At 36.2% G+C, this 27600-nt stretch overlaps 1 protein-coding gene across 50 annotated transcripts in view; it reads left to right on the top strand.

The window, feature by feature from the left end:
- Nucleotides 1–27600, top strand: part of PKP4 (plakophilin 4) — a 225113-nt gene that overhangs the window by 155720 nt on the left and 41793 nt on the right. For 11 of the 50 annotated variants that reach the window (XM_078327679.1, XM_078327665.1, XM_078327710.1 and 8 more), the window contains 5 exons: nucleotides 8790–8921; nucleotides 9032–9222; nucleotides 12884–13433; nucleotides 19361–19549; nucleotides 21692–21911. In XM_078327679.1, coding sequence (XP_078183805.1) covers nucleotides 8790–8921; nucleotides 9032–9222; nucleotides 12884–13433; nucleotides 19361–19549; nucleotides 21692–21911 — 1282 coding nt within the window. Of the gene's footprint in view, nucleotides 1–8789; nucleotides 8922–9031; nucleotides 9223–12883; nucleotides 13434–19360; nucleotides 19550–21691; nucleotides 21916–27600 lie in introns of all 50 variants that reach the window. The other 39 variants (XM_078327671.1, XM_078327694.1, XM_078327686.1 and 36 more) reach the window with 7 other exon arrangements.

The following is a 27600-nucleotide window of genomic DNA, read 5'->3' as shown; positions in this document are numbered from 1 at the left end:
CTAAATATCAGGATGATAAGAATTTCTTTTAAAATCATCTGTAGGGTACAGGTTTCTCTCCCTTATTTTTTGCTGGTCCATTTTAACTACAGTCATGACTGCCTTCTTACCAACTGCAGTGCTATAGCTTCCTGAATGTCACTATAAAAGCTTTTCTTAACTTGTTGTTTTATGATGAAAATATGCTTCTTTTAAAAAAAGAAAGACTAGAATAATCTGAGTAAAAGGTAGAAATTTCTTTCATTACGACATGTTCCCATACCATGAACACCACAACTACACGCTCGCGCACGTGCACACACACACACAACATACAGAAAAAAATCTGGAATAATAATACACCCCAGACTGTTAACTATGTTTATATGTAGAAGTATCTACACACATTTGTTTGTTTTAGTTTAACACAAACTCTACTTTTTTTTGACTTTGAAGTTTTTCCCCTAACATTAAAAATAATGGATGTGTTTCTATGTCAGTATATAAAGCCCTATTTCTTTTTAATGGCTAAATAGAATCCATTGTTTGGAAAGTTTGTATAACCAGTTTCCTACCAGTGAACATTTTGTTTTTTCCAGTTTTCTACTTTGACAGACAGTAGCGAAGATTCTTTCTGCACATGTATGAGTGGCTTTGATAAGATTTTTATAACTGAAACTGCCTGGACAAGGGTGTATACATATTAATTGTGGTAAATATTGCCAGTTTGCCCAGTGAAAGCTTAACAATTTATTCTCCTAATGATAGCACCCGGTAGTCCTATCTACATTTAGTATGTTAGCAAAGTACAGGAATGCCAATCTTCATGAATATTTAAAATTTTTTAAAGTTACTAGTTTTTAACAAGAGCATTTGTCTCACATTTCTCTGTATCATAAAACTTAGGAACAGATTGAACAAAGTAAGATAATTTTTAAGTATCATTATTAACTATTCATTAAATCGTAACACTTCATGGAAAGTTGAGCATATCACTGACCATCCTGTTAATTAACTCATTCTCATGGAGATTGGAGATCACGCTGACCTTGGAATTTGGTAAAAGTGTCTTACCGTTTCCTGTCAGTTTTGCTTTCTTCTGTCTTCATAGCTTACTCGAAATGATCAGATACCTTTTTCCATCACGAAAAATGCAACAACCACTACCAAATCAAGCAAAAAACAACCTTTGAAAGAATTCCTGCTGATACATGTAGAAAGAATAACAAAATCAGAAAAATCACTAGTTTGCAAGCCCTAATGAAATAATTCAAGCAAAGATTGTCAGTGGATGCCAAAACCTCTTAAGTTTCCAACCCTCACTGCACATTAGAATTACTCTGGGAGTTTTTAAAAATTCCAGTATTCAGACTGCAGCTTATACTGATTGAATTGGAATTTCTGAGTGTGGGACTTGGACAGCAGTAATGTTAAAATTCCACCCAATTTTCAACCCAGGGGATTGCATTGTGCAACCAAGATTGAGAACCATTGCATTACGAGAAAGGTTGATGTTAAAGTTGACAATAGAAGGATCAGACTGCCACTACCTGCACTGGCCGATAGGTCTTAGCAACCCTGAAAGTTATACTATGATAGGTGTGAAGTACGTGGCACTATTCATAAAGTATACTACTCACAAAGGCTTGACCTGAAAGCTTTTAGCTATAACCTTCTGCTTAAAGAAATAGTGAATTTAGAGGAGTAAGTAAATGACATGAGAAAAATCAGACAAATTCAGAATGAGGAGCAACTTTAAAGTGTATTGCTGCAGTTTCCTCTGTGCATCAAAAACATGAAAATGAAGGAATGGGGGCGCCTTTCTAGACTGAAGGACTTTAACAATTGTACTCAAATGCAATCAGTGAACCTTATTTCAGCCTGACTAGTACTAACAAACTGAAGAAAAACATTTCTGAGACATCTGAAAAATTTGAATTTGAACTCATTAAATGGCATTATGGAATAATTGTGGTTTTGTGAAGTCCGTATTTTATAGATATACACACTGAAGTATTTAGAGTTGAAATGATCTGATGTGAGAGATTTGTTTTAAAATTCTATAACAAAGAAAGGAAAAAGATAATGGAGAAAAGGCATGCATAATATTGATAACTATTAAACCTTGAATAGTTTATTATACTTTTCTTTCTACTTCTATGTATGTTTAAAACTTTAGTTTTAAAAAAATTAAATAAAATGCTTTAAACAAAGGTTTTGAAATAGCAGGGTAAAAATGATGTGCTGGAGTGACATGGTAAAGCCAGCAAAATGTTGACCATATTCTGACATAAATGGTATGAAGAAACCAACTGAAATGGATGCATGAGTTTCCCAGCCAGTGGATATTATTTAATTTATAGTTTCCACATATTTGGGATTTTGTTAACTGAATTTTTATGAACAAAATTATGTATATTATACTGGAGATCAACCTCTCAAGTTTAGAACCATAGATGTCTCACTGTGTTTGTCATGGGCCACCACCAAATAAAAATATTAGATTTTGGCTTAGCAAGCATGTATCTGAATATTCCAATGCCATTTATGCATGATATATGAACAGATCCTGAAAGGCACATTATATGAAAATCAAGTATCCAATTTTATTCTTTAATATTTTATGTTGAGTATAAACATGCCAAATATTTAAACTTTCTCATGCTTATAGTGATATGTGAAGAAACATGCTATTAACTATCTAAAATAAAATAGAAATTGTCAAGACTGAAAACCCTTCTTTTTCAATTATTATCTCTTCAAAACACAGAGCCTTCCTTTCTCAGTTTGCAACTGTTGCTTTGGGAAACATTGAAAAGCCACCATCTATAATTTCACATTTTATTCTTAGGACAAAGTTAGTCTGCATGTGGCTTTATCTTGATATATTTTACCCCAAAAAAGATAACTAGTGGAAAAATATAGATCATATTTCAAAAGAAGCATTTCTTTCTTTTTGATAGTGAATATCATCCTGTATAGATTTGTGTGGATATTTTTTAAGAAGGCTTTTTGCTTTTTAACAAAGGGAATCCATTTTGTATCTCCCACTGACAATATTCCTCTTTCTATATTTAGTAATATTTTTTTCCCAAAGAGAATAAAACGTGTCTTTGAAAAATATTTTAGGATGATTTTTGAGCACTTAATTATATTTTCCATAAGCTTACTTTTTACATTACAACAAATCCCTTACTTAATCCTTTTTTAGCTTTCCTAGATAGGAAGCGAGAACCCTTTAGCCATTGATGAAGCCTGTTAAACTCAGTATTGGGCAATTTATGTCTGTCCATTTCATTTTGTATTTATAACTCTTAATTCCTTTTTATAGTTTTCCTTTTATAGGTATAAAGTATAAATTTTTATGGTAGATGTAACATCTGTAAAAGTATCGAGTCTAAGAATACTTAGCACTCATTTTGATATGACTCTTTGTGTAAAGTTTTCTTCAGTTTATTTTTTGTAAAATTTATTTTTAATGGTTTTGTATTTTTGGACAGTATTTATATATGACTAGGAGATCTCTTTTTGTTTGGTCATTGTGGAAATCACATAAAGCACTCTGTTGCCAGTTTATGCATTCACAAAGTTCACCTCAACTACAAATTTGGATCCAGGCAGTCAAGCTTTACAGTGAATTTCAAGGCAAACTAGTTGATGCTTACAGCAGAGTTGAAAGTGAAGTAGAAGGTACTTCGTTCATGGTTTCTATTTTCCAAGGCCTTTTATACAACATTTTTTAGGTGGAAAAAATGTTTAGAGCCACTGCCTTATTAATATTGAAAGGATAATATAAATATAATATTTATATATTTATATAATATTTATATTATCCTTTCAATATTAATAAGGATAATTAATATTGACCCAAGAATCTAGAAATATTCAAGAACTGGACCAGAAATAGTTTCAAGAAACATGGTCTCTCTGCCTTTCCTTATATCTTCACTTCCATTAAAATCCAACTTATAAATGATATCCTATGTATATAGTAGCTTATATTTGAATCAACAAACTGCAAGTATCTGTAGTATTCTTAAAATATCTGTCAAGTTGTATTTTCTCCCATGGAGGTTGGAATACTATTGGTGCTTCATGTTTCCATCACCCTGAAACATTGTTTTTTACTCTGCAGCATGGTTTTCTCCGACCTCATTCCCTTTGATGATAAGCAAACCTGCTATATAAATAAATTTTGTATGTCACAGAAGGTACTAAAGAGGAGAAATCTTTTTGGTGCAGCCTACCATGTCCTCTTCCAGAATTTGGCTTTACTTTTTTGCCATAAGAGGTACTGGACGATTTATGCACTTCTGTGGAAACTGGACACCCTCTTGAGCCTGTGGTCCTACAGAAAAGGAGAGCCCATGGCCAAACAGGAAGTAGAGTCCTTGTAACACAATTTTCTACTCATTTTTTTTCCACAAAATGTTGCCCCTCTGAGTATGACAGCCTAACCTCAGCTCACAAGCCAGAGAGTTTAAAGAAACCACCAAGGAGAGTATCTTCTGCCTTAACATTATGTGCTATTGCCCTCCAAAGAGACCTAGCAGAACTCACACTGCACTGTATTTTATGTAAGGGCAAATCCCTAAACACCAGAGCAACTCAAAACAGACACAAACAAGGAGAACCCATCATGAGGTTCCAGTGTTCTGGACTGTGAAAGACTTAGTCACAGGATTGTCTATACTAAAAATCTCCTTACTGATCTTTCAGTTCCTGTTTCCATGGTGATTTTACACACAGTACAGACCTCGTTTCATACAGCAAGACATAGATTAACAAAGCAGAACCATTTTAATAACTTGAGGTTCATTAGAGAAGCCTTAGACTCTTTTACTAAACATGCCCATTCTGTATATTTGGGGATGCACATTATAAAAACGATAACTCACTTTGTATTCTGTCTTTTACCATTAGCTTAATGAGATAGATAATATACCAGATTTTCATAGCGCTATAGTGTTATTGTCCCTTACTCGCTAGTATTTTTCCTACATGCAACCTAACACTTTTTCCAATTACATTTTTTTAAGTATTAGAGCACTCAAATGAAATGCCATAGAGAAGAAGGTCCATGATTTCAATAATTTTGTAGTCTTAGGCACAGATGGGATTTCATTCTACCTTGAAGCTTGTTCAATTTTTATATTTTTAGATATACATTTTCTTCGAAGATGCTAATTTGATGTTTGAAAATTCCCCATAGTATATTTCTGGTGTCCCAGAAAACATGTTTGTGATTTTTTTTTTAAGTAACACATGTTCTTCAGTATACAGATTACAGAAGTAACTTTCACATGCTCTTTGCCATTTTTACTTGTAAAAATGTCAGAATTTCTTACTCTGACTATGCTAAACTGTAATAGACCAACTATTTAATTGTAGGATACAGCATTCATCATGAAATGGTTAACCGCACACTATATGCCTCTGTGTTTTCTCTAGTGAATCTGACTAGCATTTTTCATTCCATATAGCAGAGGTTTCTAAAATTCATTCATTTTAAAGTAGGATTGTTTAAATAATACATAATTGGTTTGAACCTTACCATACTACAATGAAGAATACTTTATCCAGTGAAATTAGAAGGTGTATCTTCAGTTTGCCTGAGATATGATGGCTGTGCATACATAGGTTTATACATGTATATAGATAATTTGTGGATTACAAATTTTCAGAGAAACAACATAGTAGTAAAACTGTTTTGAAAACCATTTAAATATCTTTTCATAAATCAAAGTATTTCAGGATATTTTGATCTCTGCAGCTATTTATTATCATTGGGCTCTGCTAAGGAAACAGCAAAATGACTGAACAGCCAAGTATAGTGGCTCCTGTAATCCCAGCACTTTGGGAGATCAGGGTGGGTGGATCACTTGAGGTCAGGAGTTCAAGACCAGCCTGGCCAGCATGGTGAAACCCCGTTTCTACTAAAAATACAGAAATTAGGTGGCTGTGGTGGAACACACCTGTAATCCCAATTACTCAGGAGTCTGAGGCACAAGATCACTTGAGGCACAAGATCACAAGATCCCCAGGAGTTGGATGTTGCAGTGAGCCAAGATCATGCCACTGCCCTCCAGACTCGGTAACAGAGTGAGACTGTTTCGTTAAAAAAAAAAAAAAAGAAAAGAAAAGAAAAATAACTGAAGACCTTATTTATAATATAGAAGTTGATTGCTTTGTAGTTCATTTTAAATAAATCTTTTATTAACTTTTAGTTTTATATTTACTTAAATATAGGTCACAAAACCTAAGCTCTGTCCTTTAAACCCAGTTACTTAGATTTTGACATTGGATTCTGGGTTCATGAGAATTTGGTATTTTAGTTTCTAGTTAGCATCTCAGTGTCCTTTTCTATATTCTGTTTTCTGGGGGATTGCAATAAAAAATATATGAAACAGAGTCAGGTCATAATATTTAAAAGGTATATGGCTCTTCTATTAATTTTATAATTATTTTGTATTGTTCGAGATACTAATTTCATGAAGTTTTATTAGGGCAAACAGTATGGAATCACGTATCTCATGATTTGTGCTTTCTTTAAGGTTATTTGTTTTAAATAGCTGCTCATAAAGAAGAGTTTAAATGAGCAAGATTGTCACATGGTTTCTGAGAATATGTTCCATTGAGTGAAAAGACAGAATTGCTGAGCTACAGTTTTTTAGGGTATATGTTTCCCTTTTCCTGTTTTTTGTTTTGTTTTGTTTTGTTTTGTTTTGTTTTTTAAGCTCTGAATAGCTTTTTGAAAAAAGTAGATGGTGGGCATCTTACATAAAATTCTAATGGTTTTGGTTTCCATGGTGAAAAATGTTGAGACCCTGACACTACATGCTGTCTAGTATTCCTAAGCCAAAAGCTTTAATATATTGGTAGCCCAGATTTTACCTTGTATTAAACCAAAGCTGAGAACTATCTGAGCATCTTTTTCTGCATAGCTCTGATTTCAGGCCAGTACCTGTGCAGCTCTTCCCAGCTATTCCAATTCCTTAGCATTTTACTTAGTCCTCAGCAAAACTCCTTTAAGAATTACTATATAAGAATGTCTAGAACTCTGGAAACTTATGACAGAAGACATACAAGTGAAGCAGATCACTTTCTGGTATTAGCCTGACAGTGACTCAGCTCATGTTTCAATGTGTACCAGAGAAACCATATACACTCTTTAATCTTTGCTGAAATTCTAAACTTAAGCAATCAGTACTGTCACAGAAATCTACCACATAAAAGCATTCTGTCAAATAATATAGCAGGAGACAGGTCGTTAAAAACCTATCTAAGAATGTCAGCTAATCTTTCCAGAGGCTAGGAAACAAAACCTTGGATTGAATCTGACATCAAGTTAAAGGTTTAGAATACAGTGGGATTTCCCACTTCTCCCTAAACCTTGTATTCACCTTTAAAGCAGCTTAATCAGCAGTCCCTAAAAATTTTACTTTGCTTTACATAGCCAAACTTTATTGAACACAGTAAGATAAAGCCACAGTGTAATGCCAGACATGAGTGAGCATTCCGTAAAGGGAAGCTGCTGCTGTTACTGGGAATTTGTTTGTTCAACAAATATTTACTCAGCACCTACTGAGTGCTCTGCACCATCCTAGACACTGAGGATATAACAATAAACAAACCAGATAATATTGTAGTGGGGAGATATGATTATAAGTACTGTACAGAAAGAAAAACTGGCCTCCTGTGTAAATGGATGCTGCTTAGATGTTACTTCTATTTAGGAAAATTTTCCTAAGCTCCATTCCCCCAGACACACACACACACACACACACACACCCCACATGTCTTCTTTCATAACTTCCTAGGGCCTGGCGTGTAATCGGGCCCAGAGGGAGACAGGGAGGGAGGAAGGAAATAGACATTTAAATCCTTAGGGTTGTATGTTTAACTCAGAATGTGATAAGAACTTAATTAGAATCTTTGAAGTGAGAGTGAAGCAGCATTTCTGACAAAAAAAAATTTGTTAGTAATATCAGGGTTAAATGTGAGGAAGGAATGGCTTGTATTGAAGTCCATCAGAAAATTGGAAAATATATTTTGCAGATATTAGAGTAAGAAGGACATATGGGAATCGAATTGGGAAGAGGCAGCATGATCTACACCACCTAAGTTTACAGCATAGAAAAACAAGTTTGAATGGGGTTTTTTTTCCAAGTTCAAGATGGCAAATGGTACATTTAAATAAAAGGAGATAATGAAAGAGATGGGTTTGGCTGGAAGAAACAATGATGAGGTTAGACTTGCCTGCAGTCTTTTAACAAAGGCTAAGAGAATAAAATAAGCAGATGAACAAGAAAGTTTTCATTGTTTACAATTCTAAAACTTTGTAGAGTTCCTTTGACTGTAGGTGACGTGAATTATAACATAAAATGTGACTCTACCTTCAGAGGTTTCATCACCAAGCTCATATAATGTGAACATTGTGTAAGTTTTCATTTTTAATCATTTGGAAGCTAGAGGACCCTTTTTAAAATACTTGTCTTTGTTCTCAGTCTCTTGATAAGAGAGAAGAAGGTATCTGAAAGGTCAATTTTCCAAGGGGACCAGGATCAGTTTTCAGATTGTGATTTAATATTGAGACTTATCCCAAAAAACAGCATTTATGAAATTCAGCAAAATATATTAATGAAGTATAAATATATGGAAGATTCATATAGGTAAGAGTCAAATGTGCTATATAAGGTGAAAAAATATCATGTAGATTCTAAGATGCTGTTGACAAATACCTGAACCTTTTTTAGCAAGTTTTAATGTAATATTATTATATTTAGCTGATTAAACTTTTCTTTTTACAGATGTGCCAAATACTGGTGTAAGCAAATCTAGAGCTTCTGACGCTGTCCATCCCAACAACTATCTTATCAGGACAGAGCCAGAACAAGGAACCCTCTATTCACCAGAACAGACATCTCTCCATGAAAGTGAGGGTCTGTTGTGTTATCTTTTAAGTATTGGATTTGTTTTTAAAGATTTTATTATTGAAAGTGAGTGTCAGAAGTGTGTATAATAAAGGTATTTCCTGGTTTCGTTCTTGCAGGATCATTGGGTAACTCAAGAAGTTCAACACAAATGAATTCTTACTCCGACAGTGGATACCAGGAAGCAGGGAGTTTCCACAACAGCCAGAACGTGAGCAAGGCAGACAACAGACAGCAGCATTCATTTATAGGATCAACTAACAACCATGTGGTGAGGAATTCAAGAGCTGAAGGACAAACACTGGTTCAGGTAAGCTAAACACATCAAGATCTCTGCAAAGAAATACCCTCCGGCCGGGCGTGGTGGTGAGCGCCTGTAATCCCAGCACTTTGGGAGGCCTAGTCGGGCGGATCACCTGAGGTCAGAAATTCGAGACCAGCCTGGCCAACATGGTGAAACCCTGTCTCTACTAGAAATACAAAAAATAGCCGGGTGTGGTGGTGAGCACCTGTAATCCCAGCTACTTGGGAGGCTGAGGGAGGAGAATTGCTTGAACCCAGGAGGCGGAGGTTGCAGTGAGCTGAGATTGTGCCATTGCACTCTGGCCTGGGCAACAGAGTGAGACTCCATCTCAAAAAAAAAAAAAAGCGGCCGGGCGCGGTGGCTCAAGCCTGTAATCCCAGCACTTTGGGAGGCCGAGGCGGGTGGATCACGAGGTCAAGAGAACGAGACCATCCTGGTCAACATGGTGAAACCCGTCTCTACTAAAAATACAAAAAATTAGCTGGGCATGGTGGCGCATGCCTGTAATCCCAGCTACTCGGGAGGCTGAGGCAGGAGAATTGCCTGAACCCAGGAGGCGAAGATTACGGTGACCCGAGATCACGCCATTGCACTCCAGCCTGGGTAACAAGAGCGAAACTCCGTCTCAAAAAAAAAGAAAAAGAAAGAAATAGTCTTTTATTTGAATATCTGTTAGAGGTATTTCTTATTAACAATCAATATGTACAATTTGTATAGAATGGATAAAATAGCAAATTCATTTTATTCTACTTGAGATACAATGTTAAACATGTTTGTTTCTATGAGTTATCTCCCATTGATGAATTTTGATGACACAGTAGAGTAATTCTTCTGGAAACAAGTTTGGCATGAGGAGAAGAATCTAAGGGGAATGTAAGAGGGTTGCATGAAATGTTTTGGTCCCTGAGGGATTATGAGTTCCTAAAAATACTAGGGCTAAAATATGCTATAAAAAGCTCTAGAGGGCAGGGCGCTATTCCCACACCTGCATAAAATGGGATTTGCTCATTCTAACCAAAGATTATTACCATCACCTCTAGAATTGTTCTCTAACAGTACACTTTTCTCACTAGAATATAGATATTCCTGCCTAAAGAAAGTTATTGTATAGAAACATATCCATTCTAACATATCTCTAACATGATAGCAAAAAATATATATTGCATGTATATTTATAAAACTCTTTAGCTCCTTTCTCATTACCACTGTATTCACATCATCCACCAACATGTGCCAGGATTCAGAGAGGCAATAGAAGTTCTGCATGGTAGTGACCAGTGAGGATAACTATCTATGCCAGGACCCGAAAACCCCAGTGCTTGCTTTGGAGCTGAAAAGTAGCAAGATGATCAAATAAGTTAAGTGGACACTTGCTTCTTCCAATGCAATACAGGAAGCTCTCCAGGCACAGCAGTGGGTCACAGTTCCCAGTGCCCACAGAGAAACATAATACAACTTTGACACTTTTGCTTAGCAATTCAGGAGAAATTTCAAAGTCATTTAAAACGTTTGTATTAAATACAAATATAGAACATGAATTTTTTCAAGCTAAAATGGGACATCTTGTGCATGTGGCAACTTCAGGCTATATCCCTAGTCCTCACATTATACATTTACTCCTTGGCTGTCAGGGATGCTTTGGTGGAAAAGTTTGAGAAGCACTGGACTAAATGCTTATAGGCATTCATCTGCTTAGGTGAATTTCTATGTCACCAGGTCTGAAATCACACTTTTCAACAGCAGTTACCTTATATCTATATAAATTTTATTGCCCTTAATAGTGATCATGTAAACACTTTTTTCTTTAACTTACGAGTAAGTTAATTTTGTCACTAGAGCTAAGGAATTGTTTGTAGCGGATTGTCTGAGACTTAATTTGCGTGTAGTCTAGGCAACACATTTTCTAGTTGTCTGGATCAACAATCACTTTATTTTGATAGTTGCAAGTCATTTTTTTTTTTTTTTTTAGTTAGTAGAGACAAGGTCTCACTCTGTTACCCAGGCTGAAGTGCAATATGGCACAATCACAGCTCAATATAGCCTCAATCCCCTGGGCTCAAGAGATCTTCCTGACTCAGCCTCCTGGAGTAGCTAAGTCTGCAGGCATATACCACTACGCCCAGCTAATTTTTTTGCTTGTGTGTTTTCTGTAGAGGCCGAGCCTTACTATGTTGCCCAGGCTGGTGTCGACCTCTTGGTCTCAAGCAATTCTTCCCTCCTCAGCCTCCCAAAGTGTTGGGATTATAGGTGTCAGCTCCCACACGCAGCCCCGACCATGCATGTTGACTTTCTAGCTATCTACTAATTTTTAAACCCCATCTTTTTGCCTTGTTGTTAGTTTACCATCCTCTTTCCTCCCCGTGTCTTCTCCACTGCTGTTACCTTCCCCAAACTGTTGAACTTGAGCACAGAGTGAGATCTCACAGCAAGTGTGTCAGCCAGCCCAGTTGCATGTGACACCTGGACACAAAGCACACACCCTCATGTGACCTCTAAGGGTATAAAAGCCCTTATCTGATCCCTGCTTCCTTCCTTACCTCTCTAACTAAAAGTGGATGTGGGTTGATGACAGCTGGACTCTGGCAGTCACTGAGGAGGTAACAGAGCAGCCTGGTCCTGGGCGTCTAACCTGAAGCCCTGTGTCTGTTCTCATTTCTCAGTCAGCTCTCCTTTTTCCCATGCATGTTCCATTTGGGCCCCTTCTCCAGTCCAGCCATTCCTTCTTATTGTTGCACAGCATCAAGAACAGTGTCCAGCATCTGCTGTAATTGCAGGAATGACCAGATTCATGGTAGGATCAGCCATGGCAGAAATGTTCATTTTCTATCCTGGTCTTTTCCAGCTGGCTAGGCCAAGAATCCAACAGAGGCTTTGAGCATTCCTCCTGCTGGAATAGATTTTGGGGTGCCTCTTTTTGCATCTCTTGAAATCCAACTAAAGCTAAGAACTCATAGATCAGAAGGGGTAAAAAGAAATGGCTAAAGTCAGGAGAAGCTAAGCTTGATCTAAAGGAATCAACAAATTTGCCTAGAGCACCTGTGTAGCCAAGCTATTCCCCAAAGTAAATTCATAGTGGAGAGCGCCAGACCCTCGCTTGATCCAAATGTTCATTTATTCTACATTGAAAGAGCATGTTCCTTTTGTTAATGGGACCAACCCATAAAGAAAAACAATGATAAATATTCTACTAAGCTACACTTGGACTGATATATTCAAATTCTATTTAAATTTTTGTTTTACATAAATGCATTGCATTGGCCAAACTTTGCCTCACAGGGAATGAAGTAAGTACATTGTTCCAGTGCCCCTTCACGCTCATGAATGACATGTAGCACTTAGAATAAAACATTTTATGTGCTGTGAAAAACACATAGGCAAGAGTAAAAAATGTAAAGATAAAAAAGGAGTATTAAATGTCTTCAGATCTGTTTTTACTGGTTGATTTTAGCATTTGGTTTAAACCACCAAAAAGAAAAAATATGTAGAACAAGCAAAGCTCCGTGAGGAAAAGTTAATGTCTGACTCAAAGCATAAAAAGGAAAAGAAACTCAGACACCTAAAATAAATAGTGTCACATTCGGTAGTGAGCGATGTGTATTTCTTTTGTAACAGCAATGAACACAATACCCTGGATAAACCCATTCTCTTTTTTCCCCCCTTTCATCAGCCATCAGTAGCCAATCGGGCCATGAGAAGAGTTAGTTCAGTTCCATCTAGAGCACAGTCTCCTTCTTATGTTATCAGCACAGGCGTGTCTCCTTCAAGGGGGTCACTGAGAACTTCTCTGGGTAGTGGATTTGGCTCTCCGTCAGTGACTGACCCCCGACCTCTGAACCCCAGTGCATATTCCTCCACCACATTACCTGCTCCGCGGGCAGCCTCTCCGTACTCACAGAGACCCGCCTCCCCAACAGCTATACGGCGGATTGGGTCAGTCACCTCCAGGCAGACCTCCAATCCCAACGGACCAACCCCTCAGTACCAAACCACCACCAGAGTGGGGTCCCCACTGACCCTGACGGATGCACAGACTCGAGTAGCTTCCCCATCCCAAGGCCAGGTGGGGTCGTCGTCCCCCAAACGCTCAGGGATGACCGCTGTACCACAGCATCTGGGACCTTCACTGCAAAGGACTGTTCATGACATGGAGCAATTCGGACAGCAGCAGTATGACATTTATGAGAGGATGGTTCCACCCAGGCCAGACAGCCTGACAGGTACGTACAAGGTAACAGTGCTACATAAAACCCAGTGAGGAAATCTTCCATGTAACTAAAGCTGAAACAGAGAATGAAAAAGTGGAAAAGGCTCATTCATGTTTTTAATCTCAGAATGTACACTATAAACTTCAGGTTAACTTGTCTTTCAGGCTCTGTAATTCTTAGTACATGAAATTACATTCATTTATGTCAATAAACTCCTTTTGCAATGGATTACTCTTTTGTAATATTTTCCCCCTCAAAATATTAGGGTTTAAAATGTACTTTTTTTTTTTTTTTTTTTTGCATTTCAGAAATATTAGTTGGAATTCTAAGCTGTTGACCATTTTTTTTTTAATGAATTATTTTTTAACCAACCAGGCCTACCCCTAAACATACCCTAAAGTTACATTAAAAGGGGATATCAGAATATCTGTTTAAATGTTTTCTTTAGAAATACTTTGGTAATGTAGACTAGACTATTAATTTTATCCCGTTTGATTTTGGCATGTTAATGGAAAATTTTGGCACAAAGTCCTTATAAATTACCTTTACATGCCACTCCGATTAAAGCAAAAAGACCACTGTGCCAACTTCAGGGTTTTTTGTGGAGGATTTCCCACATGATGGAAAGATTTGGTTCTTTTAAATAAAATGCAATGTAACTTTAGTGTTTTAAATAATATTTTTAAAGTAACGTATACAAAATGGTAAAAATTAAAACTGTGCAAGAAAATATGAAATAAGTGAATGTCTCAAGCTCACCCAGTCCCATCACAGTTGATATGACTTCCAGAACGTTCTTTGCATTTACAGATTTACACGATTCGGGCAAATCTGCACACACATTGTATTTTCTTTTCTACTGAGAGAATTCTATCATACATATCTTCTATACTTTGTTCTTTTCACTTACTATGTCCAAGAGCTCTACCTCATTCTTATTAGATTCCTGGGACTCATTTTTTATAGATATATCATAATTTATTTGTCATGTTCCTATTAATGGACATTTAGGTTGTTTGTTATGTTTAGCTGTTAGAGACTGTGTAGTATACATTCTTCTTCCTACATATTTCACATAAGTACTAGGGTAACTGGGATCCAGTAGAATTGCTGCATCAGAATATGTGTTTATTTTTACTTTGAGAGATATTACTTAGAATTGCCTTCTAAGAAAGTTACACACGGATTTATATTTCTGCCAATAGTTTGAGTGCCTGTTTTTCTAGACCTTGTCTACACTGCACTAGTGCTACATATTCCAAGTTTTTCATCTTTGCCAGTCTGATGGGTAAAAAGCTATAACTCATTGTTTTAAAGGGCTTTTATTGAGTTATGACTGAGGCTGGAGATTTCCTTTGTTTATCAACTGCTTTATTTCATTTTGTTAAATTATAAATTCAAGTCTTTGTCTATTTTTATAATTTGTGAAAGCTTTTTTTTTGTTACTAGCAATAGCAACCTTGTAATATGCTTCTCAAGTATTTTTTCCATTTTGTCACTTGTCTTTTTATTTCATTTTGGGGATTTTTTAATTTACAAAGCTGTTGAACATTTTTATATAGTAAAATTAGTATCTTTTTTATGGCTTCTAGGAAAGTTTAAGCCTTCTTGAGATTTTTCTGATTGAATAATTTTGCCTGGAGAATTTGTATAGAACTTGATTTTTGAACTCAAATAAATTATTAGTGGAGAAACCACCTCTTTTTCATTCACCCATCCGGGAAGTGTGCTTGGCATAGACATTTTCTGGAATGCCTCTGAAACGTATGCAGCAAAATGATGTAGGAATTATTTATGAAATTCTACCTCCCAAGGAAACCTTAGACAATAAATAGTTCTGAGGACTTCCATATTCCCCGTGTGTGTTTAGGACAGCTATGCAGAAATTTCTGCTTGTAAGAGAGTAAAGATGAGACAAGAGGAAGGAAGCCAGCACATAAATTATTGTCTCCATGTTTAACCCTAAGAGGGCTCATTTCCTCTGGTTTAAACAGACCGTTTCTCTAACAAAGCAGGTAAAATTAGACTTTATATTTTGGATGAGGGGCAAGTATATATAATGTCTATTTATTAGGCCTAGCCCCTAAGTGATTTTTTTCTAGAAATACTGCAGTGTTCTCAAGAAGCAAAGTGTTCTCGATTTCAAAGGACTAATATTCTGCTAATTGATAAGCCTAAAGCAATGTTTTGTACTAGATTCAGGGACTTGGATATTTGGTCATCATAATTTAAATGATGACACAAACTTACTTTCTACTACAGGAAAATATATGTGTCCTAAAATGCTCATTTCAGAATAATCATAGCATGTCAAGAAAACTTGATCTTTGAAAGATAAATTTATGTTTATTTCTAATGCCATAAATATAAAGGTTTTGAATCACATGGAATCACTATAATAGTAGCTAAACTAATATGTGTTTGTGGAATCGCAAATGAAAGTATTGGTTGGATAAATAATACAGTGGCATATCAGTGTTTTTCCATTATTTGGAAGGAGAAGTAATGTTATTAAAAATTAATCTGTGGAAACACTTTTGAAAAAATTATTTCAAATAACAGTTATAGAAGGTAATTATTTGAATTCCAGTTTCAGTCATAGTACGTTACAGTGAGCTTCCTACACATAATATTCTGCTTAATCTACAGAGGCTATTTACTGTAATTTTTTAAAATACTAATCTGTAGGATCATACCGACATGTTTTTAAACATGGGTAAACAAAAATAGTAGTAGACATTATTATGTTATTCAAAAGGGAAAGTGCTATATATCACTACTTTTCTAAGTCTTTTATTTCCCGTCATAGCCTATCACGTAATAGTAATTTCAATTTACTAATGATCCTTTAACAAGTGAATATCTGCTACTTACTTTTTATAGTTCTAAATGGCAAAGAGCTCATTTTGTTACCTTTCTCATGAAATCATAGTCAGTGTTTCAGACTGCATGGATTCCAGTGAAGAATCTAGCCAGATACTTATAGAATGCAAATATAACATTGTAATCATTATGCAGAATGCTTTGTCTTATTTGACATCCCACTGTGGTAGTGGAAGCACGGGACTCAACAAACATCAGAAGCATCCAGTCCTTGGCTTGGCTCTGTCCAAGTATAAATAATCCTCAGTGTCTTGCACTGAGTCAAGAGGGTCTGTGGCTCTAGTGGGTGTTACAACAGTACCTCATATTGATAAGATTATCAAGGACTAGGTACACTCACTTGTCTGCTTCATGTCGCTGTTAACAAAAACTGTGCACTTTTGTCTAAGATACTCATGGGCTCCATAAAAAAATAGAGTTTAGACTGTGTTAAAACAAATAATAGTAATAATAATATTGAGAAATTGGCCAGCGACTTAAAAGATGAAATCTTCACAAGGGAATTTTGCAACAGCAATCATAGTGTCATCTTTAGGGTTGGTTTCCATGGCCTGCTTCTAGGTGAGCTTACCTTCCTCTTTAACCTGATGTTTGTGGAGGACTCTCTGGAGTTCAGACTTTTCACATCACATGCCATTGCTCCGTGAGGGATAGCTGTGTCCAGTGTTGTGTGTATAATGACAGAGCACTGATCTGTGTTTTCCTCTCAGCTCTGCAAGGAAGTAGCTCTTCGATGGGGCCGAATCACATTTCCTTTTGGACTCTCTTTTCTCAGTTTTGAAATGAGGTTTGGCTGGATAATTTCCCAGTTAAAAGATTGCATAAACCTGTGGTCTTTGTTATAGCAAGAGGGGAGCCAGTAGCTAAAACCCACGTTGATTCAGTTAGTTTCTTTCCTTGTTACATTGCTGTCCAGAGGAGGTAATACTCACTCACTTTAGAAGCTTTATGCATGCACTAACTTTCTTGCCACTCCTCACTAAGCAACATATAATTAGCGCTCATATTCAGGGCCATTTGCTTTTACTTGTGATTTGATTAACTGAGCTAACAGGATGGGAACGATTTTTTTTTTTTTTGAGATGGAGTCACTGTCGTTCATGCTGGAGTTCAGTGGCACAATCTTGGCTCACTGCAACCTCTGCCTCCCAGGTTCAAGCAATTCTCTGCCTCAGCCTCCCAAGTAGCTGGGATTACAGGCTACCACACACAGCTAATTTTTATATTTTTAGTAGAGACAGGATTTCACCATGTTGGCCAGGCTGGTCTTGAAATCCTGACTTTGTGATCCACCCTCCTCAGCCTCTCAAAGTGCTGGGATTACTGGCGTGAGCCACTGTGCCAGGCCAATCTTATCTTTTTGTAATTACTTACTTTGTTAATGATTTGCCATTTTTTTAAAAGCAAATATATGCTGACTAACTTCAGCTGTGTTTGTGCTTTCTCTTATATTTGGGATGTACCCCTTCGTTGATATTTCTACAGTGACAGACTTTACTTACCAATGATGCAAATCACAAACTTCTGAGCATCATAATGTAGAAAATATTCATTCCATCTTTTTAAGAAAATGAAATATTTGGGTTTGCGGTATACATTTTTATCATGAGTCCTATGTGTAAACATTAGTTATTAGCAGTTTGAATCAAAATATTTAAAATGATTTAATGTTCATGTACTACTAACTTTGTATTTTTTCTTTATACTAGAAAGAAGGTAAACAAGAATCTGGTATGTGAGTTCTTATAAAAACAACAGTTTTTGGGTTTGATTTTTTTTTAAAAAAAGGAAAAACAAACATAGGAAAATAGTATTTTATAGTACTTAACATTATTAGTTCACTAATAATACAAAACTTATAGCATAAAATTTCTAGTGTTTTTATGTAAAAGTTATATGTGAGTTAATGTTTCAAAACAGCTTTTTTTCCTTTCTTTCTTTTTCTGAGACTGAGTTTCGCTCTTGTTGCCCAGGCTGGAGTACAGTGGTGCAATCTTGGCTCACCGCAACCTTCATCTCCCAGGTTCAAGTGAATTTCCTACCTCAGCCTCCCAAGTGGCTGGCATTACAGGCATGTGCCACCATGCCCGGCTGATTTTCTATTTTTAGGAGAAACAGGGTTTCTCCATGTCTCAAACTCCCAACCTCAGGTGATCCACCCACCTCGGCCTCCCAAAGTGCTGGAATTACAGGCGTGAGCCACCACCCCCAGCCCAAAACAGCCTTTAAATATCAGCCTTTAAATATCAGCCTTTACCAAGTACATTATATAGGCATTCTCTTAGATGTTGGGATTTAAAGAGGTGCGAGATGGTGGGCCTTGTGCCCAGAGGGAAGCTGATTGTCCACTAAATGAGACTGGTAGGTCTGCAGGGCAGGAAGAGAGCAGCATGAACCACTGCTTGTATAAGACTTTTAAAGTGAAATGATATAATAATAGGTCATTCTCTGTTTGGTCACCATCATAAAGTAGCTTATTGGAGGACGAATCTCAGCATATCAAATCAATTAATTTTTTAATTTTCTTAGAAGACGTACTTGTATCTTGCTGACAAGAGAAAGTTTTATTTAAAAATATATATATAAAGTCCTTTTCACTTGTGGCATTTCTCTTTGGTAAAACTTACTAGTTTTAGTGTTTAGACTTAACACTTAGTCCTATTGGTTAGGATTTTTTTTTAGTATGTATCTATATATATATGTATTTATTTATTTATTTTGAGACAAGGTCTCAACTGATCACCCAGGCTGGAGTGCAGTGGCATGATCTTGGTTCACTGCAGCCTCAACATTCTGGGTTCAAGCAATCTTTCAGCCTCAGCCTCCCAAGTAGCTGAGATCACAGACATACACCACGACACCCAACTAATTTTTTGAAATTATTTTTTGTAGAGACGGGGCCTCACTCTATTGCCCAGAGTGCTCTCAAATTCCTGAGCTCAAGCCATTCTACCACCTCTGCCTTTCAAAATGCTGGGTTAGGATTTTCATTAGAGTTTATGTTTTTAACCTTAATGTGATTTCTGTTGTTAATGATGTAATTTTCGTGCCTCTAGGCTTACGGAGTTCCTACGCTAGTCAGCACAGTCAGCTTGGGCAAGACCTTCGTTCCACTGTGTCTCCCGACTTGCACATTACTCCTATATATGAGGGGAGGACCTATTACAGCCCAGTGTACCGCAGCCCAAACCACGGAACTGTGGAGCTCCAAGGATCGCAGACGGCGTTGTATCGCACAGGCTCAGGTGGGCACCAGCTCTGTTTACTGACTTCCCAAATTCACAGGCTCTGTAGTAGAAGCATTTTATTGAGGTTGGGTTCCCTGTTAGAAGGAAATCATGTTGCCCATTTGGTTGTCATATAAGCAGCTGTGACAGCAGATCAATAAGCAATGAAACCGGTTCATTTAGTACCTATTTACAGGTGATATATTTTTACCTTAGTACAATCTAATCAATGAACATAGTGATTATACTGTTAGTTCAGGAATAAGTTTGTAAGACTGTAAATCTGACTCTCCTCAGGTTAGCTGCATATCCAATATCAAAGGAAAGCCCTGTTGGAATATTTCTTTGTAATTTTTTTGCCAAACAAGTTTTTGGAGAAAATCCATACATAAGTTACTTGGCTATCTTTGACTGAGCAAGCATGAAGCCCAAGTATATTTGGCATTACTCCTTTTTAAATGTTGGATGTTCTCTGAATAGTTAAATGTAGAATGTGAAATAGATACCCCTTGCAATGGACTCAAACCAAGACAGGATTCAATAGCGACATTTTATAAAAGCAGGGAGCTGGAGCATCAGACCCTTGTACTGCCAGTTCTCATGTTTATGCCACACCATCAAGGATGGTAGAGCGGAAGCTGTAGCCCATGGTGCTGTGAGCTGCCAGGTCATGCTGCAGGGCTGGCTCATGCAGTCTCAAGACTGCTTTTTTTTTTCTTTTAAGAAACATCACAGATTTATTAACATGCTTACAAATGAATCCTAGGTAGCAATAATAACCCCTCAAAGGCACAACTCTAGGAGACATACCTACCAGAACACCAGATTGGGAAGACTGTATTTGAATTGGTTCTTTGCAGGAAATTGACATTTTGATCCACTGAGGGATTTATCTTTGAATAAAATGTAACAATTTGTAATAGATGTTAATAAAGAAATATTTCACTTTTTCTTATGTCTGTAAATTGAGGAATTCCTTTAATAGGACTAAGAAATAGATATTTAATATGTTTTTAATTGCAGGGAAATATGTATACAGTTACTGGAGAGATACCCACTGCAATAATTAGGAAAGTCATGTTAAATACAGTGTACAGTATCTTTATAACAGCATTATATAATAATTTAGGGGAGGAGCTGTAGAATAATTTAATATATCAGTCTTTTTTCTCTCTTGTGAAGTAGATTTTCCAGTGTTACTATAATCCACAGGTCTAGAAACAAAATGTATGGTAGTCTCTCTTTATCCATAGGGAATACATTCCAAGACTATCAGTGAATGCCTGAAATGGCAGATAGTCCTGAACCCTGTATATACTATGACTTTCCTATACATTCATTCATGTGATAAAGTTTAATTTATAAATCAGGCACAGTAAGAGATTAACAATAACAAGTAATGAAACAGAACAATTAAATAAAACAAGGATTGCTGCGGTGCTGAGACAGTTGATCTAATAGTCAAGACAGCTGCTAAATTACTAACATGCTAGTAGCATCTATAGCATAGGTACACTGGGCAACGAGATTATTCACATCCCAGTGGGCTCACAGCTGAATGGCACAAGATTTCATCATATTATACAGAATGGCATGCAATTTAAAACTTATGAATTACTTATTTCTGGAACTTTCCATTTGATATTTTTGGGTAACAGTTGACCACGGGTAACTGAAACCATGGAAAGCAAAGCCAAAAGATAAGGACAGACTCCTGTAGAACAAAATAAGTAACCTGCCTACACTAAGTGTTAAAAATTTTGATGGTTTTAGTTACTTACAAATTTGAGTAAATATCTTGTTTTTAACCACTAGAATGAAATTAAGAAATTTTGCTGTTTTATCATTTATCGCTAAGATTCTTGAGTTTCTCTCAATTTTGTTACTGAACCTTAATGAACATATTAAGACCTGTTATATAAGCAGAGTTGTAGTTTCACTTTTGCCCTTTCTCGCTAGTAAAATTAACAAAATATTGATGTACATTAAAAAGGTAAGTACCCTTTTTAGCACTAATAAGGTAGAATTTTAAAATCTAAAAGTAAGCAATTTATATAATTGCCAAAAACTATAGTCCTTAAAATTAAAAATGTTTTACCTTTTAAAAAGTGTGATCTCATGGAGAACATACTAATCTTTTTCAAAATGTTGACTTTCTAGTAGGTATTGGAAATCTACAAAGGACGTCCAGCCAACGAAGTACCCTTACATACCAAAGAAATAATTATGCTCTGAACACAACAGCTACCTATGCGGAGCCCTACAGGCCTATACAATACCGAGTGCAAGAGTACAATTACAACAGGCTTCAGCACGCAGTGCTGGCTGATGATGGCACCACAAGATCCCCATCAATAGACAGCATTCAGAAGGACCCTAGGCAAGTACCAGTTAGGAGTTTCTAGAAGGCTACAGTATTGCAGGAGTCAGCCAGTTTTTTGACGTATTTTTAAGTTGCTTAGTCTATTGTATTATCATTAATTCCATATCTATTAATACTTCCAGTTGTATTCCAGCTATGTAGGTCATTGAGGTTAATTTCATTTTAAAGATAGATTCCTTCTTTCCATCCTTTCATAATAAGTTAGAGAATACACAGATCCTTGGGAATATCTGCAGCATTCATCACTGAATGAAATACTTTATCAAGACAGCTACCTGGAATAGCCTCTTAGAATTAAACAAGGCTTTGAAGGATCACTTTTCGCTTTGCCCTTATGCTGACCAACTTCTTAGATAACAGCTTCAAAAAGTGGATATGATTATTCTAAACTGCAGAAAGGACAATATCATATACATTTTGAATCATAGTGGTCAACAATATATAATGCTTTTATTAACTAGGTCCTTTGAAAACACTTTCCAACATTTAGGAGAAGATAGTCCTTATAAGAAATTCTATCTAATAAGCAAAAAGTATTTGGCAAATCATGGACATTTTCTCCTTCTGATTTTATTTGGCCCTGTAAATAGCATTTTTTATTAAGATAAGTATGAGTCATTTAATACATGATTGATTTTGAAAAACTGACCTTGTCCTTAAAGCCATTTGAAATATTCAGGAAATAAAGATATTTTGAAACTAAAAGAGAATTTTTATTTCTGAAAGAGTGAAATTGTTGCTAAATGTTAAGCAGCTTTAGTGTTATTTTAAGGCGTGCATGCAAGATTTCATTCACTCTTCGCCCACAAATAGTTGCTTCACTGGAAAATTGTTATAATTATCAATTCATTTTTAGCAACGTACCAACTTGTTTTAATGTGAATTAAAATGATGAGTGAGGTTTTGGTCATTAAAACAAAATGACTAAAGATACTTCAGAGTTAAATGGGAAGTCCACTGCTTCACTAAAATCACTTCACTTATTCACTTTTATTCCTAATCTTTAAGCTTTATAAACGCATTTGGTTCTGCTATTTCTGGTTTGCCACCTTTTTATCATTTTAAGAAGTTTCAAAAATAACTTGCCTAATAATACCTACAGCTTGTCAGAGATACTCTTACTGATTTTGTTTTTTCAAATCCTCAAATGACAAAAAACTAAGGCACCCAAATAGTTGCAGAAATTCCCAAAAGGGTTTTGAATTGTAGGTAATTTAGACCATCCCTTAGCTGGACCTAAAGAGAAAATAATAGATACCTAGAAAGGCAGTGAAGTGTGATGAGAGCTTTGAGTTTAATATGTGTCCCTGAAGACTTCACTTTTGACCTCTAATATGAGTTGATTTGCTATAAACAAGAATTTCATGTATGGTAATATACCTCAGCTATTCATAGTATGATAATTTCATTGTCAAATGCATAATCAAATCTGTTATGGCTAGCTTTGATTATGTGAAACTTTACTGATAATGCTTTTTGTAAGGTGAATAAATGATTACCTTATATTGGTAGGTGCATTTATTCTAGCTGAAATTGGAATTCAGATGACTCTGAAGTTTGAATATTTAAACCAAAATTAAAAGCTCATGACAACTATTTTTAGTTTTGAAAATAACAACTTGAGTTTTTATCTACTTGTAAGCCTTTATCGTTAATGCTACATTACAGTTAGCCTGAAAAACTCTCTGTAAGACTGAGGAAGTTATAAAAGGAAATCTACGAGATTTTTTTATAGTTATCTACTTGGAAACCAAATTTATTAATAATACCAATGATGCTTCTGAAAGGAGTAACATAAAAGACTTCCTGTATATTCACATTTCCATCTTAACTCATTTCCCTTTGGCCTAAAGGACTTCTTTAGCCTTTCTTGTATTGCATGTCTGCTTATAACAAATTCTGTCAGCTTTAGTTAATCTGAAAATATTTTACTTTTTTTTTGAAGGATTCTTTTGGTAGATATACAATTCAGGATTTACAGGTGTATATTTTTTTCTTTTAGCATTTTAAAAGATATCATTCATTGTCTTCAGACCTCCATTGTTTCTACTGATAAGGCAGATATCATGTCTATCATTCTTCTCATTATATAATGTGACTTCTCTGGCTGCTTTTCAGATTTTTCTCTAGCTTTCAGCTGTTTTATTCTGATGAACCTAAGTATAATTTTCTTCGCATTTAACTTGCTTGGGGTTCACTGAGAACCTTGTAATGTATGTTGATGTTTTTGTCAAAATTGGGAAATTTTCAGCCATTAATTCTGTTAAGTTTTTTTCTTTTTTTTTTTTTTGCTCCAAACTCTTTTTTCTCCTTCTGGGACTCCAATTAAACACACAGGATCACTTTATTATTTTACAGATTACTGAAGCTGTCTTCATTTTCCAAATTTTTTTTTCTTTATATTCTTTTAATTGAATTTTTTATTGATGCCTTCAAATTTAGTGTTCTTTGTCCTATAGATTACAATCTATTGTGAAGCCCATGCAAATTTGTGTTATTTCCAATACTCGAATTTGGTTCCTTTTTATATATTCCATGTCCCTATGAGATTCTCTATTTATTCACTCCTTATATACATCTTTTTCTTTAAGTCTTTGAACACATTTATCATAACCATTTTATTTTTCCTCTGATAATTTTAACATCTGGGGTCTCTCTGGGTCTTTTTCTATTGGTTGTTTTTTTTTTAATATATTTGTAAGTCATATGTTTCTGTTTCTTCTCAAGTTTGGTCATTTTAAATTATATACTGGCTGTTGTAGATGATACAATATAGGGAATCTGGATTAGGTTGTCTCCTGTTAGGGTGCTGAGTTTTGTTGTGGAAGAGAACTAAATTACTGGCAGATCCTTTCAATCCCATCAAGATTAGTTTTGTTCATTGTTAGGTCTGCTTCATATTTCTTTTAAGCCTTAGAACATGCTCCTTAATCCTAAAACTTGGCCTTTGTGGAGTCTTGACGAAATTCCCAAGGTACTCAGTGAGGTCTGCTCTCTGACTAGGCTGGGAGTCAACATCACCTGCTACCTGCAGTTGTGCAGCAGCCGCTCTCCACCAGACCTGTGCATGTGCCCTATAGCCCAAGGTACAGCTAAGGACTTGTGGATAGTTCACATGCAAACCCATAGAATCACTTCTGCTTAGCTCCTTTGTCTCCAGCACTCTGCCTTGCACATTCTAACCACATTGGCACCCCTAAATTCCACTCTCTCCCTACCTCAGCTCATTAAATCCCACACATACTACTTGGCCTCCGCTTCCTGTGTCATGGTCCAGAAAGTGACCCCAGGCAGAAAGCCGGGTAAGCATGGGACTCTGATGTTTCCCTCTTCTTGAGGATTATTTTCTTGTGTTGCCTATTGTCAAGGGCCTAAAAACAGTTTTCTCCTACATTTAGTTAAATTTACTTTTATAGTTGTTTACAGTGGGACGGCAAAATCCCGTATGAGTTACTCTATCATGGTTGGAAACAGAAGTCTGGGCTTAGGTTTTACTGAAGCAAATCCTGGCAAGCATTGATGCCATCCTGCCAGCCTACAAATTGATAGCAATTCTTCCAGGGTAGATTTCTCCTGAATTTACATCAAGGATGGAGTTGAAGCCAAGCAAACCTAATTGCCCAGCTCTGGCAGGAACCCACCCTCAGGGCTGTCTGGCCCTCATGGTGCCCAGGGATGTCAGGAAATCTTGACCTTCAGTGTCCCATTTAAAGAGAACAAAAATGTATATTTGTAATGATTGTGAGTCATCAAAGAAAGAGTAAATCACAGTCTTTGCCCTCTGTTAATTACAACAGAGATTTACATAATAGGCTTTAGACAGATTCTCATGAGAAATAATTGACATAGTTTCAATACATAAGGGGAAAACTATTTGTTACCAGGAATTCATCTATTCAGAATAGCTCATTTTTTTTAGGAATGATGAATATTAATAAAACATCTGTATCAGATGTAAAAATATGTAAAATATTTTAGTATTCATTATCACATTTAATCATCACAACCAACCAGTGAAGACTGAAATAATAGTTTCATTGATTCTGTTTTACAACTTAGGAAAGTGAAGCTCCAATCAGTTAATTGGTTTTCAAAATCACACAGAAATTAAAGGACCCAAGACTTAAACCCAGGCAATCGAACTCCATATTCTGTGCTTTTTCTGCTGTTACCCTGCCTCCCTTTGCATTTGCTATATTCTTAATGTCTGTTAATGACGTCATCATCCAGCCTGTTCCCCAAGCCAGAAAATCCATCTCATACCTGATTTCAGTTTTTAGATCATCTGGCTGTTGTATAAAGAATGGATTGGGGATGCAGTTTGGTGGGGAGGCGGGGGTGGGATAATATTAGAAGCAGAGAGAGATATAGGAAACTTAAGACTTTTCTGGGCAAAATGGAGAAAATGGATGGATTTGTTGTATATTAAATATTTTGTTAGATAGTCAACAGAACTTGATGGATTCTGTGAGGAAGATGAGGAAAAGAGAGAAATCAAAGAGAAGTCTATTTTGTTTCCTGCAATTGTGTGGATTCCTGTGTGGATAGTGGGTAGTCTGCATGATACCCATCTTTTTGTATTCTAGGGCCTTCTCTCCTTGGCCAGAGTTATGGTCTGTATAAACGTGACCATGTGACATGCTCTAACTCTCCTGCTTCAAAACCTTCATTCCTTTTGTGTAGGGACACACATAGACCACCTGATTTTCACTGACCTCCACCACTAATTACTAACCCTGGGTTCCTTGTCTGTATCTAATGTTATTTTGATAGTGCTTACCTCATGGGGCAACAGTAAAGGTAAATGAGATAATGAGTGTAACGCCTTTGGCACAATGCCTAATACAGGTAAACTCAATAAAGAATAACTCCTGTTATTGGTTAAGACTAAATTTTTTAGTTTGGCATAGAAGACCCTATTTAAATAGAATCATATCTTATACAATATTTGTATCTCCAGCACCATTCACAGTGAGGATTCACTCACTGTTTGAGTGTGTGTGGTGTGTGGTGTGTGGATGTGTGTGTGTGCACAGGTGTGGGATGACATCTCCCTTTGCATTAGTCTAACAAGTTAATACATGGTGCCTTCCCAGACCAAGAGAGACTCTAAGGCTTCAAAAACCAGGCAAGAGAAGTATCACTCAGTCATTAATTTTAAAGGTTTACGTAGCATTAATAAAATTTTTTAATAAACAACCAACTTTATCCTGTAATCAGAGTCTGCATATTTGTTGTTCTGTGAGTTATTTTCTAACTATCTGCTCTTCACATAATATAAGCATAAACTCACATTTAACAAGAATTCTAAACAGTATGCCAATCATATGACATTAGAAAATCCTGAAAATGGATGTTAGCTGAAAAAAAAGCAAAGTATAAAAGAATATGTACATAGCATAATTATATATTCACTGTTCAAAAAAGTAGTAAAGCGTAGTGTCGGAGGGCACAGACTCTGAAGGCAGAGTGTCGCTCCGCTGCTTACAGCCACGTGGCCGGGTACATGGCATGTGTGCCTCAACTTCCGCATCTTTAAGGTTGCTGTAAGACTACATTAATATATATAAAATGCCTGTGCTAGTGCCTGACACGGGATAAGGGTTTATGAAATATTAACTGCTATTTAAGAATCACCCAGTGTTATGGAGAAAATTCCAAAACCCACACATGTGTGCACATTTGC

The sequence above is a fragment of the Callithrix jacchus genome, chromosome 6, assembly GCF_049354715.1.
Source record: "Callithrix jacchus isolate 240 chromosome 6, calJac240_pri, whole genome shotgun sequence".
Lineage (NCBI taxonomy): Eukaryota > Metazoa > Chordata > Mammalia > Primates > Cebidae > Callithrix > Callithrix jacchus.
Note: the sequence above shows the minus strand (reverse complement) of the source record. Positions and strands in the feature narration are given on the sequence as shown.